The sequence below is a fragment of the Alosa sapidissima genome, chromosome 1 (assembly GCF_018492685.1).
Source record: "Alosa sapidissima isolate fAloSap1 chromosome 1, fAloSap1.pri, whole genome shotgun sequence".
Taxonomy (NCBI): domain Eukaryota; kingdom Metazoa; phylum Chordata; class Actinopteri; order Clupeiformes; family Clupeidae; genus Alosa; species Alosa sapidissima.
In genome coordinates this window covers 37,497,573-37,512,807 of record NC_055957.1, presented here as the reverse complement: position 1 = coordinate 37,512,807, position 15,235 = coordinate 37,497,573, and the positions used below count along the sequence as shown (strand labels likewise).

Below are 15,235 nucleotides of genomic sequence, written 5' to 3'. Positions count from 1 at the left end.
TGTATGAGACCACCTTGACACCAATTCCCGACACATTTTGTGTGTGTATTTGTGAGTACTGTCAGACGTAACTGCTTCCGCAGTCTGTTCATTTCAATTCCCTCAACAATAACTGCACCCCCCCTTACCATTCACAGAGGCAGGCCTACTGACACACTTCTATAGAGCTGTTACTCAAAGGCCAATTTCAGCAGTTCCAGTTTGAACCACTGACCCAATTATTGTCCAGGTTCAAGACCTCCGAGGACAGATGATATTGGAAGGACACAATTCACTTTTTAATTCCTTATCCTGTGTTTTTCCAGTCATCCATTCTGACCTGTCTTGGGTTTTCATCTGTGCCACATATTTTGTTTGTCATTGAAGTCTTTGCCATTGGGACATTGTGCAGAAATATCTTTTCATATTTTTTTCCTTAGCATTTTAACAACTGTTGGGAGAGAATGAAAATGATGATGGCAAATGGAAAGACAGTTTAATAACACATTAAATATTTTTACTGTCCTTTTGATTGTGCCATAATGAGATCAAATGACATTTGAAGCGTTTTTAGAGCAACTGAATATTGGTAACCATTTCGTTCCAGATGGTACATGTCCAATACAGTTAGTTTTGCTTTTCCAGTTTACTCAGAGAATTCTGGAATCCAGTTACTGTATGCAAGGGAAGACCGAGACATTTCCAGTCCTTGGAATATTCGGATAATTGAGCACATTTGTCCCAGGCCACACTGAAGTTTTGGCTCGTTGGTGGGTGGAACCCTTCCATGCAAATATGGCCTACAAACAGATAGAAATCAATTCAGATAGTTAGTTAATTAGTTAGAAACTTTATTATCCCCTTGGGGAAATTTTTTCTCAGTAAGTGATGCATGAAAACATAGGACATGTTATCTGCCTCTGTTTTGACATAACCAGACAAGTTAACAAGAAACAAACACATTAACCATCAACAAATCTCATCTCTACACAAGGCTTCAGTGCATAGTGGCCAGTACTGCACTGAGGCTGTCAATATACAGGGTATAAAAGCTGTAAAAACAATAATATACAGAATAAATTAGTAATTCATAGGTGTCATAGATCTGTGGGGGGGTTTCTTGATAGTCATCGAAAACTGTGGGCACATCCCAGATGTATCACATTATTATTTATCTGGGTCTGATTTACCCCCTGGATCTTCCACAAAAGAATGACATCATGACATCTGGGTGCTTACTTTTTTTTCAGGTTTTTTGACTGATTGAGAATTCCAGTTCAAGTAGTTCTAGTTCATTTAGAAAGGAATTACAAAACACCAAAGTTCAGCTGTGTGCAAAATATATGTCTTGATTAAGGCAACATAAATAGATGACTGAACAGTTTGTTCTCTCACCAGGAAGACATTCTGTGCAGAGAATGAGCAGAAAGGGTTCTGACTGTGACAGAGTCAAATCAATTCATTGTGAATGTGTTATTTCCCATCGAAGACAGGGTCAGTGTTCTACTAATAACAACAGACCCAGACAACAGATAAGTTCATAAACTGGAGGTGGTTGACTAGAACTTCCTCTGAGTATCAACGAATAGAAGTGCAGTAGCAGTAGAAGTGCAGGAGAAAAACTTACCAAATGGGAACAAACAGTGCTTTAGTTACGTGACTTATGGCCACACTCACACTGTTAGACGTTACTGTGGTAATGCATAGTTCTGTCTCTGACAAACCACAGTGTTTGAACTGCCTCTACTCCCACGGCATCAGTATAGAGACACCCACAGTCGCCACGCTTACCTGCTCTCTCTTAGTTTCCACAGTGCCGTCCTCAGCTCCTTTAGATGATTTAATAAGACTACATGTAGGCTACATACTGTTCGTCTCTCAGCAGCAAGCATAGTGATCCGTTTCAAACAAAGCAATGGTATGTTCTTATTTATCTTTTTTACGTCTAATATCAGGAGATTTCTACAAGGTCACACAAAAGATAAACATTTAGAGCACTGTAAGATAAATGTGACATGTTTAAACTACAGTATGTTTAGTGTTTCGTGTTTCATCAAAGAATACATTAAATTTTAAGAAATATTAAAAACCTCATGAAATATGGATCATTCATTACAATCTATGTAAAAATAAATGTTGACAGCCCACATGAGATCTTTGATCATGCTTAAAAATCCAAGTACCGCTCTCGACTAGATGTTACAGCAAAGATGAAATGTGCTCGGTCACAACATGTTGTGAATGATTGGGGTCGCCAACGTTTTGTGACAACAAAATAAGGTCACCTGCCAAAAAAGGTTGGGAACCCCTGTCTTAGTGCTTAGTAAAATACTGATTGCTTGTTGTTTGTCTTCACTTTTATATGGACTCTATTTATAAATGTAAACACATTCTTGAATCAAGTTCATATTCAGCAGACTATGTTAAGACTCAATCTGACAGACGATAGAAATTACGGTCTGGAACGTGCTCAGGTAGTTGCACTTCCTTGGACTTTTGAGTACATTGACTGCTTAAATGTTCCACCTGAAACGGAAAGTCCAGTCTAACATCAGCCACGGGTCTATTTTTGGATGATGCCAAGTGATGACAAGTGTACATTTTTGTTTTGGTCCAAACAACATGAATCAGTGCAGCTTTGAGTAAGACCAGAATATACATTTACAACTGAGTAGCATATTGCATAGCCTTTGGGGGCCACTTCCCTACATCAAAGTAAATCACTCTTTTAAGACATTAACTACACTCTTAAAATGAATGTGTTGTCCCTATCTGAACAAAGATGTCTTAAACAACTCAAGTTGTGTTGTTTTCAACACATTCGTTTTAAGAGTGTAAGCTCAAAAGTAGCAGTCTAATGGAGGCAAGAAGGTGATCATGGCTCATTTAGATTTTAAGGATAGGGTCTGGCTATTAGTTCAAATTGGTCATTGAGGTTGCGAGTGGAGTCGGATGCCATGAGCCTGCATTTCCTAATGGCTTGTTTCTCAAATATAGCTGCAAGGGTGATCTGGGGTTGTCCACTGATCTTAGCACTCATCCTAATTATTCTGTTGAAAGGGCCTTTATTCAACTCACTCAGGGATCCATGCCAGGATGTCAAAGGTGAGCGTGGATTGAATGAAGCAGTTGTGAAAAGCTTGTAAAATTGCTTTCTTGACTTGCAGTAGCTTGTGGAGGAAGTACAGATGTTGCTGACATTTCCGGTCGGTGTTGTTTTTATATATATATATATATATATATATATATATATTTAATATCAGCTCATCGTCAGTGATTGAGCCAAGGTATTTACCCTCTTCCACTCTTTCGATGGAGCAGGGGGGCTGGTGGCGGAGCACCTGGGTGTTAAAGGATCAGGCTTTGTGAAAGAATACAATATCGGCTACCCCATTAATACTAACCTTGGTCATTATGTTATGAGGGTCCCCTGTCAGTACTTGGCCCAGGGTTGCCGGTTCGAACCCGACCAGTAGGCACGGCTGAAGTGCCCTTGAGCAAGGCACCTAACCCCTCACTGCTCCCCGAGCGGCGCTGTTGTTGCAGGCAGCTCAGGCGTTGGGATTAGTGTGTGCTTTACCTCACTGTGTGCTGAGTGTGTTTCACTAATTCACAGATTGGGATAAATGCAGAGACAACATTTCCCTCACAGGATCAAAATAGTATATATACTTATACTTATCTTGATAAAATCCCTCCTTGGCAAAGGAGTGATTAAAGTTAGGGTTGACCAAACCACCAAAGGTCACTGTTCTTATAGGAATTACCTATTCAAGTCATCGTGTTGCGTTTAATGAGTAAGTTTATGTCAATCTGTAGTGTCAAGTTTGAGTATTATAAGTCAAAGCAGCAAGATGACTGAGTGAAGTTGAAGTTGAAATAATATTCATTTCAGTTGCCAGTAGACTATGACTTTAGAATCTTCCTTTAGAAGCTTCAAGAAAGACTTCAGTGATCCTCTGGCACCTGATCTCTAGTGCAGTGCTAAATCTGTCTAATGACTGCACAGGAAGAAGACTCACACCCTTCTCTCTACAGATAATAAAAATGAGGAACCAATAGTGGTGTTAAACTCTTACAGTTTATTATTACTGTTAGCACACATACTACAACAGGCTGTTCCCTTTAAGGCGCAGTCAGCAACATGAGTGGAATCCAACAGGAATCCAAAGAGTTTGACAAAGCTAGGGACAGTCGTTGGTATGCTTCTCCTAAGATTCTCTATCTATGAATACATGATATAAACCTGATTTAAACAAGCATTACAATATCTGCAACAACCAATAACGGTTGGCCATTAACTACCATTAACTAACTCTCTCACACCAACTCTTTCTCCCCTTTCTCTCTTGGCTCTGGGCCCTGGCTGGGGTGTAGACGTGTAATGAGAGCTGGGCACTGGAGCCCCAGACCTTCCAGCAGGTGGTCTACATCCCAGTGTTCCTGCTGGGCCTACTGCTCAACGTCTCGGCAGTGACTGTCCTCCTCCTGAAGCGCCGTCAGTGGACGGACATGCACATCTACACGCTCAACTTGGCCCTGGCCGACCTCGCCCTGGTGCTCTTCCTGCCTGTACGCGTGTTTGATGCCTACCACCCTCTTGAGCCCTCGAACTTCTGCTCAGCCATGGTCTCCATCCATTACATCAACATGTACGCCAGCATCTTCACCGTCACCTGCATCAGTGTGCACCGCTACCTCAGCATCAGGTTCCCCTTCTGGGCCCGAGAGCGGAGCACCAAGAAACGTATTGCTGTGCTAGTCTGCACTCTCATCTGGGTAACAGTGGTGTCTATATGCCTCGTGTTTGGCTCTGAAAACACGCACACACATTTGCGCTCATGTTACAGCCGTTCTGATAAGAAGAGGCAATCTCTTACATTCTTACTGGTGGTGGTGATATTGGGCTATCTCCTCCCACTAGTGACACTGACTTTCTGTTCCATCCAGACCTCTCGCATTCTTTGGACATCAGAAGAGCATCAGAGTGGTGAGGAGACCTCTGTGCAAAAGAAGACATTTGTTCGACTTGTAACAGCCAATTGGATTGTGTTTGTTGTTTGCTACACACCTATCCATGTGGCTATGTGGATGGTAAAGTACCACGATTGTTTGTCCTCACTGGAAAACGGGATTCATAACTTCCGTGAGGTGGCTGAATGGATTGCCACCACAAACTGTTGCCTTGATTCGTTTGGATATTACTTCTTGTTGAAGCAATATTTAAAAGATGAATCTCAAAGTGATTCAGCATCACCTACTAGAGGCAGAACAAAATCATCTGACTTGTGAATGAACTTCACCTACTAAACTACTAGCAAGTGTCTTCTATCATTACGATGAATGAAATGATGTGTTTCAAAGCTTGATCCTTTCACTTTACCCAGTCCTGGCCCAATTCAAGCTAATTCAAGCTTTCTTACTAGGTGTTATGACTAACTTGTAATACTGGACTCACTCTGGTTGTTGGTTTTCTATTAGCCTCCCTATAGGTATTGACTTTACATGTATGAATGTATATAAATGTTTTGTATGTATTTGTTTGCTATTCTTCTGACAATTCCATATGAATACCTATGAGATGTGGAAATGCATAAATGTATGTGTTAATGTTAAGGTGTGATGTCTCATTCTGGTATGCGCTAGTTTAGAACCAAATTATAGAGTGACCTTCAGCAGTTCTAGGTGGTGAATTATCATAACAATGGAAGGTTAAATGAGCCCCATTCAACAAAAGGCCTCTCAGTTAGCTGCTAATCCATTTGTATTGCGCCACAGGCTAGTTGCAGGATCCACATACAGTGCAATAACACATTCAGGTAAAAACAGCAAGCATCACATTCCACAGACAATATATCAAATCTACATAATTGGAAAAAGAGCTGGCAACACTTTATAGTAAGGGTACATGAATTGTCATGAATTCATGCATGAATTAATTAATGATTTATGCATTACTTCATTTCTTTATATCTTATGAATCATCAGGAATTGACATGAGTTAATAGTCTCTCATTCATGACCTCATGCATGAACAACACATCAACTAAAGCATAAGTTAAGGTGGGTACCTTAAGCATGATCATCATGATTACATGCATTTAGGGTTAATTTCTCATGATTTCATCATATTTGTGGCCCCTCAACTAAAGTGTTAACAATGGCATTTACTTAGAGAACTGAACAAGTTGTGATCAAATTGTAATTTGAGTAGTGATGACCACATTTGTGGCAGAAAAAAGAAATCATGATCATTATAAATCATAATGATGTGCCCACCATATTTAATGCTTTAGTTGATGTGTTGTTCATGTATGAGGTCACAAATAACAAACTATGAACTCATGTCAATTCCTGATGATTCATGAGTGGAATGAAGTAATACATAAATCATGGATTAATTCATGCATAAATTCATGATGATTCATGTACCCTTACCGTAAAGTGTTACCAAAGAGCTTATTAATCATATTTTTTTTTATGAATGTTACTCGCATGGCAAAATAATGTGGGAATAATACAAACCCATACTGTAGCGGCTTTTGGACTTGTTTAGAGATGGACTGTAATCGCCCTCTACTGGAAATCTGATGTCTGGTGTGTCTTTCACATTTCTTTGTTTATTCTTCGCAACACCCACAAACATGGGGCAATGGAACCTGCAAAATGCCTTTTCCTCTTTTTAATGCAGGGATATGCAACACTTGTTTAAAGAATATTTAAAACAGTTAAAACTATGGCAACTCCTTGGCTTCAAAAGAGATATTGAGTATTAAACATGCACATGAGCCACCAAACAAAGCCACATGTGGTGAAAGCAAGGCGTCAATGCATTCATTGTGTGTAAAGGCTGTAGTGAATAACCACTAAAAAAATACTTTCAAAGTCAAAGTCAAAGTCAGCTTTATTGTCAATTTCTTCACATGTTCCAGACATACAAAGAGATCGAAATTACGTTTCTCACTATCCCACGGTGAAGACAAGACATATTTTACCAATTTTGGTCCACAGACAAACATAACATTCAGGTAAACAAAAAAGTAAGTAAATAAGTAAATAAGAGGGCACATATAATAATGAAAAAAAATAAGAGCAGCAAAATTTGGTTGAAATTGTGCATAGACAGTCAATAAAATACTAGTGCAAAGTCAGGCCAATAAAAGGCTTGGGTAGTTCTGTTTGACCTAAGTAAGAAAGAAAGTGGCATAGTGGTGCAAGTTATGTAAGAGCAGCAGAAGTGTTGTGTTTTCAGGACAACAACACCAAGTTGTAAAGTGTACAAGTGTGCAAGTGTGCAAGTGGAGTAGTGCAGGCGGCCATTTTGGGTCCAATGTCCAGGATGTTATGTAGCTGAGGGTGGAGGGGGGAGAGGAGGGAGAGAGTTCAGCATCCTTACAGCTTGGTGTATGAAGCTGTTGGTGAGTCTGGTAGTGCGGGAGCCCAGAGGGCAGTAGATCAAACAGATTGTGAGCGGGGTGACTTGCATCACTCACAATTTTGGTCGCCTTGCGGGTGAGGTGGGTGGTGTAAATGTCCTTCAGGGAGGGGAGTGAAGCACCAATAATCCTTCCAGCTGTGTTCACTATGCGCTGCAGGGCTTTCCTGTTGTATTCAGTGCAGCTTCCGCCCCACACAGCGATACAGCTGGAGAGGATGCTCTCAATGGTGCCTCGGTAGAATGTGGTCATGATGTCTGGTGGAGCACTTGCTCGCCTGAGTTTCCGCAGGAAGTACAGGCGGCGCTGAGCTCTCTTCGCCAGTGATGCAGTGTTGGTGGTCCAGGAGAGGTCTTCACTGATGTGCACCCCCAGGAATTTGGTGCTGCTCGCTCTCTCCACCACAGCACCGTCGATGGTCAGTGGCAGGTGTTGGGTGTGACCTCTCCGGAAGTCAACAACAATCTCTTTGGTCTTTCTTTGAAAGCCAATTGGCGTACAGACCCTCAAGATTACAGTTTACAGTTCCAGCAAAGTGTGGAAGGATACTTTTAAAATGTATTCCACGACAGATTACAGAATAGCCTACCCTGCCCTAAAATCAATTTTGTAACATAACTCAAGTGAGTAACGTATTTTGAATACTTTGGATTACATTATCTTTGTATTATATTTCATTAGCAATGGATGAAACAGTTATGTGAGGTTATGTGAACTTGTTAGACACATAGTGTCAACAACAACCCACAACCTGCTTTACGGTAAGGATGGATTGATATATAAGCCTATGTGCTATGAAACGCTGTTCACATCATTGTGTCAAAGAACCTACAACAGAGATGTTTTGTCTGCACATAGGCTACCAACTCCCAAACAAGTATACAAATATTTTTTTATGAATTTCAACAGCACAAAGGCAGTAACATGCCTTTTTGCAGAACACTCTGTCAAGAAACGAGAACCTATACTGGCCCAAAACATGGGCTGGATATAGGCCCTAGTGCACTACAACAAAACTAATTTTACATTTTACATTCCCTGAGAGGTTTTCTTTTAGGCTATCAATATTAACAGAGAGGGGGAAAGAAAGGAGCCGCCTGAGAGATACATAGGCTACCTGGTGTGGTTAAGAATACTTGAATTTGAATAGGGAAGAGCCTTGGCCTGCATGTTATAATGATTTAAAATGCAATCCCTGAAATGTATCAGTGTAACTGTATTCTGAATACCAACCATTTAAATCGTAACTGTATTTAAATACATTTACATGTATTCTGTTACTTCCCAACACATTTGGATCTAAGATGCAGTCTGTTAATGCAGGACCATGTTTGAGTCTGTCAATGCAGGGCCATGTTTGAGTCTAAGGTAAATGTGCTATTGTAAACTGTACAGTGACGGCCTGTTATGACCACCCAACCGACTCGGCTTATACAGAAGTAGGGAGCCTGTGGGCACCATCAAACTCAGGAAGGAGTTCTTGCATTGGTCCAGTCTGCCATGTACAGAATGATTCAGCACCGGGACTGAGGAATGCTTTAAGCTATGATCATTGAAGGCACTCTGGACTGCACCACAAGATGCACTGTAATGCATCTTCTCAGCCACCTGTGCACACCATACTGTACTGTATCTTAATATATAGGGTCAATGGCATGCATGTGTCCAAGTGTGTTATTTTTTATTTATGGTCTTAAATGTATAGTATGTATCATTTTATTCTAATAGAAAAATGTTCAATATAAATTATGTCAAATGTAGTCATTTGGTCTGCAGTGTGGATTTTCATAATTATTATGACCGCCGCTAGCATAGCCAGCGTAGCGGTCACATAGGGATTGTCAAAGTTTTCCGTCATCTACTTCCTGATTTTTTGGTCAACGATACCCGGGGGGACACTGAGAAATGCAAGTTGCATGCTTGTTCTGAACTGCACCACATTTCATGTGTATGATTAACCTGACATCCTCTGGGGCTATGCCAAGTTTCGTGGAATTTCATCCATGGGGGCTATAAACTAAATTAATTTATGTGTACATTTGGTGACTGTACACCCATCGGCCTGTAGATGGTGGTGCTGAGCAAAGAGTTGCTGGTAGAGGATGATGAGAGGAGCTACAAGGCAGGACTGTCTTAAACACACTCTCTCTCACAAACACACACACACGCACACACACTCACATTCTGCATTTCCAGTATTAGAGTTACGTAGTTTGTCCACCAGATGGCGCAGATCTTTCTTCAAGACAAGCTCTGCTGCAAGGCACATTCATCCACTTCACTTCTGAAAACCACAATGGATCGTTGCTACCGACATGCTTGGTTTTTGCTGCAGGTATGTTAATCTTTCACCAGCTTAATGCTATATCCACAGGTAAAATAACATTAACGTTTGCATTGGTTGAGTATAGAAGCCTATGGAATCCCGTTTGTGCCACATAAAAAACAATTCTGATCTATTATATCTCATTATTGTGAGATACTATGTCATTATTCTGACATAGTATCTCATTCTGACATAGTATCTCATTATTGTGAGATAGTATCTCGTTATTGTGAGATAGTATCTCATTATTGTGAGATACTATCTCGTTATTCTGACATAGTATCTCATTATTGTGAGATAGTATCTCGTTATTCTGACATATTTCGCTACAGTATTTTCCGGACTATAAGTCGCTCCTGAGTATAAGTCGCATCAGTCAAAAAATGCGTCACGAGCAGGAAAAAAACATATATAAGTCGCACCTGACTATAAGTCGCATTTATTTAGAAATGTATTTCACAAAATCCAAAACCAAAAACGGAGATTATGTAACTGGATTATTGAGGCCAAAAAGATTAATGAAGATGAAGGAGTGAAGGCAGCCAAGAGGAGGGCAGGAAGGTAATTGCAAAGCAAAAGATTCACTGAAAGAAAATGCCATGAGGTGCACCAAAATGTTACTAAAATGTGGAGAATGCAATGCAATCAAGCATTTTGGATGATGTGGAGATACAAGCTGGCAGCAGATTAAATGCTAGAGAGAGAAAAAGATGCGGGTTTAAATTGATGTGCAGACCAAAGCTGCAGCAAGCAGGTGATATTTAGAAATGTATTTCACAAAATCCAAGACTAAGAATAGACAGACTATGTAACTGTACACATTGAGGCCAAAAATATTGAGAATTCTACAGGGAATGTTAATGAAGAAGAAGGAGTGAATAGTGGCAAGAGGCAAGCCGAAGGCTGCTGACAAGGCCCGACGCTAATTGTAAAGCAATTTACAAAAAAATCACTGAACTCAAATGCTGATGTGGTACATGAAAATTTAGCTGAAAATGTGGAGAATGCAATGCAATCAATCATTTTGTACGATATATTGGCACAGGCTGGCATGCAGCAGAACAATTGCTTGGCTGGCCACCTCCAAGAGAGCGAGAGAAAAAAAGATGCACATTTAAAAGGGTCTAAATTCCAGCGCGGAATTGCGGGTATTGCGAATAAATTATTACTTAGTATTGAGCATAATAATAAAAGTCCCGCAAATCTAGCCATCATAATGCGAGAGATTCCCACACATTTTACCCTGTACCCTGTCTGACATTAATATAATAATGGAGCGGCCTGAATGCGGGACTATTGACGGACCAACTCTGACTTCAATTGAACCCCATGCAGAGACACACACGCGCGCGCGCAGGACCACTTTGGGGGTGCCTCTCTTTTCGTTGCTCTCTCTCTCAGCAGGATTTGTCACCGCTGAAGTCAAAATATAGCCTAGGTGCTTCAACATCAACCGCTATCGACAGGAAAGGAAAACAAACATTTAGCGATCAGGAACCGTCAGGAATTTTGCAAATACAGAAGCATGACCGCCTAGGCTATAACGTAGAGAACATGGATGACTTCTTTATTTGACGTTCGATTGCGTGAACAGACAGCTACAGACACGGAGCGCACATTAGGCCTACTTTCACTTTCTGTGCGTATTCATTACGTGAAAGATAATTAGTAGCAAAACAGCGATCAAATATTACATGGCAGTGCGTTTTTTTTTTCAAATGTTTTCATGCATGTCTAGATAACAGGTGAGGGATGTTTAGGAGACTCGTAAATCCTCAAATTTAGGCTGCGCAAAGCACAGCACTTTTATTTGGCCATGGCTTGTATTCGAGTCAGCTATAATATAGTCCTTTATTTCTTGCGTTTTATTGTGAGACAGGCCTACTTTTCGTTTGGAGCGGCATGGGTAGGCTATCAAAAGCAGATGTTTAATTTGAGATTTAATTTACGTTTGGACTGTTGATTATATTGCTAAATATCGGGACTGATGACCACTGAAATCTGTGGGGTATTTAATGGCTTACTATTAAGTTTCATAGTGTCGGGAATTTCGATTGCCATCCACTTATTGCAAGATAAGGTATCCACGCTTTCATTCATTCGTGTGCTGTGCTGCAAGGGAAACCTTATTCCGTATAGCCAAAGATGTCTAAGATAGCCTAAATGTAGTTATTTTTTAAATTATGCATGATTTACTTTTTTATAAAATTCATAGGCTGATGCCTGGCAGCAACAATTGTGTTTAAATGTAGGCTTCAGCCTCTAGTTCAGAAGGGTGCTGCATGCGACTATAGCTTGAGAGCAATGAGAGCAACGTGTTGGAGACTCATGGTGTAAATGACTTTTCAGTGGCAACAATACCAACCAACAATATAAAATATTAAGAAGAGCTCTTTTATGAGTTAAATTGAAACAAAATTATTTTTTATTTGTCCAAATCTGAGGCCCGGCTATAAATAGAATCCCTGCCATAATTTGACGATTTAGGTATGCACTTGTGTTTCAGGCATAGTGCAAGCACTAATCTCTGACTGAAAGTGCACAGGACTTGTGCATTTGAGAGCGCTCTCTCGCGGCTGTAGATGTAATGTTTCACGTAGGGTTCATGTCAGTTAATATAAATTAACATTTAAAAACATGTTCAATTATATATTTTTTCATATATAAGTCGAACCTGACTATAAGTCGCAGGACCAGCCAAACTATGAAAAAAAGTGCGACTTATAGTCCGGAAAATACGGTAAATAGGAAATGCTTTGCCCCTTATATTTCCGTGGTCATTCAAGATGGATTCGATCATTGAAAACTATTTTCACAGCTTGAGACGCTGTGTGTATGTCAGTCGTGGGCCGAATTATGTGTGGCAACTCCGAAGTCTGGAGTTGCTGATGGATGAACTCTGCAACTTCAGCAACATCAGTACACACAATAATGAGATACTATCTCATGGGGGCGGTGGTAGTGTAGTGGTTAAGGAGCTGGGCTAGCGTGCAGTAGCCTGAAAGTTGTCGGTTCAATTCCCGGCTTCCACCGCTGTGCCCTTGAGCAAGGCACTTAACCCCAAGTTGCTCCGGGACAATGTGATCCCTTGTAATATAGCTGACATATGTAAGTCAATTCTGATCTATGATATCTCATTATTGTGAGATACTATCTTGTTATTCTGACATAGTATCTCGTTATTGTGAGATACTATCTTGTTATTCTGACATAGTATCTCATTATTGTGAGATAGTATCTCGTTATTGTGTTTTGTGTTTGTGTTTTGGATATATTTTGTTGTTTTTTTGTCTTGAAATCCATCTTTTTATCACCTCAGGATGGATGAAATCATTGACTTCCTCAGAGAGAGAAATGTCCCGGGAGACATAATAGAGACCATGGAGCGTGAGAAGGTTTGTAACAGAATATTTCAATTTTTAATCAAACTAAACTTCTTTATTTTCAGTACATTAACGATGGAACATTTCTCCTGACCTTTCCATTTTCTTGGTGTTTTAGATTGATAGGAGTGCAGTTCTGGAAATGACTGATGCACAGCTGAGAGCCTTCTTGCCATCTTATGGTGATCGTTTGGCGCTGCTGGGATTTTGTAGGAGAAATGCGAACAGCACCAGAAAAGAAACACTTTTTCAACGCTTAAGCAACAAGTTGAAGAAGAGAAAAAAAGATGAAGAGGAGAGAGGAGAGAGAGAGAGAAATCCACCAAGTAAGAACGCACGTAAAACAATGAGAAAGGTTGAGTTGGGTTGGATGAACTATGACGACACATGTGGCATCTTCAAGCAAGTGAGAACAAAGCGTGGTGGGGGGACAAGAAGAATGGATGTGTCTAAAGATGCTGTTAAGAAGGATTTGATCAAAATAGCCATGGACCTTTTCTTCCCTTCTGGAAGAAATGCTGACGTTGCAGATTTTCATTTTGATTTGAAGGATTACAAACAGATGACAGTAAATGATAGTGTAACAGTTGGGCAGTTGTATGATGATACAGGACTCACATTGCTCAGGTTTTACATCAGTACACAGAAAAAAACAGATGGTGAACCCAATCGAAGTGAAGATCAGGAGAGAATTGAACACGAGCCCACTCCCTCTTTAGGAACTGCTGCAATTCCTCACACCAGTCAAGAAGATATCGTTTTTGAAGATGCTGAAGAGGTTATAGCTGATGCTGATACAGTTGCTGATGTTGAGATTGATATGGAAGACAGCAACATTGTATACATATCTTCAGGAACCATCTCTGATCATGTTGAACAAGATCTGGATGACACATTGCCAGTGTCTCCACAAGGCATGCCAGTGGAGAGAAAACATGTGTTATTGATCATCCACAGAGGGCAGGTTCTTAAACAGCTTATTGGGCATTTTTATAATGACCAAATCATGAGCGCTGATGTACAAATCCAGTTTGTTCTTCCAGATGGAACACATGAGAAAGGGCTTGACTCAGGAGGGGTTGTTAGAGATTGTCTGTCTGAGTTCTGGGGTGAGCTTTTGGACCAATGCACAACTGGAAATGAACTGAAAGTGCCTTTTCTTCGCCATGACTTTGGCCAAATGGAGTGGGAGAGTGTTGGCCGTATACTTGCTTTTGGATGGGAAAGAGAGTGGTATCTCCCAGTGAAGATTGCCCCTACTATAATAGAGCAAGCTGCCTTCGGATTTACAAGGAGCAGTGTTTTGGAAGACTTTATGAAATACGCCTCCTTCTGATCGATCATTAATTGACTCTTGGCGCTCAAATATGATTGAGGATATAGAGGAGTTAATTGAAGTCCTTGGTACCTACGACTGTAGGAAGCTACCAACAAGTGAGAATGCAAATGCCGTTCTTCAGGAACTGGCACACAAAACTCTTATTCAAGAGCCTGCCTATGTGATTGAACAGTGGATGAAGCCTCTCGGCAGAGTTAAGGACAGCCTGGGGGACCTCACCCCAGTTTATGAAGCACTTCAACCAACAGCAAAAAAAGTGCTGAAGTCATTGTACCTTCCAGACACCCTTGACTTCTCCCAAAAATTCATGCAGAAGCACCTGACATCCTATCTAAAGAATGCTGATACACTCCATCTGTGTAACTTCCTCCGATTCTGCACCGGCTCAGATTTATTTCTGGGGAAGACAATAATTACCTTCAACCAACTTCAAGGACTTCAGCGACGTCCTGTAGCACACATATGTGGCTGTGTGCTTGAGCTGTCTGTTCATTATGACAATTACCCGGACTTCAGTTCAGAAATGAACAAAGTTCTAGAATCCAACGTGTGGGTTATGGACATAGTGTGACACTGAAGCACTGTGTTTCTGTAAAATCTGAGAGGTTTTACACTTTGATGTACTAATATGTTCTTGATATCCATTTCTGTGCTGTTAACAATCCCCATAGTCTATTTGATACTGATGCAGGTTGAGATAGTGAGTTTGTGATCAATATGGTTACTGTGTAGTGTGCTGTTACTAGTTCACAATATCTTCATGTCATACAGT

General features: G+C 40.6%; 1 protein-coding gene and 1 long non-coding RNA gene across 2 annotated transcripts; one reads left to right on the top strand and one right to left on the bottom strand.

Moving 5' to 3' along the window:
• Positions 1-474: 474 nt before the first annotated feature.
• Positions 475-1,757, bottom strand: LOC121685226. Its single transcript, XR_006023302.1, has 2 exons — positions 1,607-1,757; positions 475-779 (listed from the first exon to the last, which is right to left on the bottom strand). It is a non-coding gene; the product is annotated as an uncharacterized LOC121685226 (long non-coding RNA).
• A 14-nt stretch (positions 1,758-1,771) lies between these two features.
• On the top strand, positions 1,772-5,595 carry gpr35b (G-protein coupled receptor 35 b). The gene is made up of 2 exons (XM_042064911.1): positions 1,772-1,897; positions 4,357-5,595. The coding sequence occupies exons 1-2, from the start codon at positions 1,895-1,897 to the stop codon at positions 5,269-5,271; spliced, it is 918 nt and encodes a 305-aa protein (XP_041920845.1). The 5' UTR covers positions 1,772-1,894; the 3' UTR covers positions 5,272-5,595.
• The last annotated feature ends 9,640 nt before the right edge of the window (positions 5,596-15,235 follow it).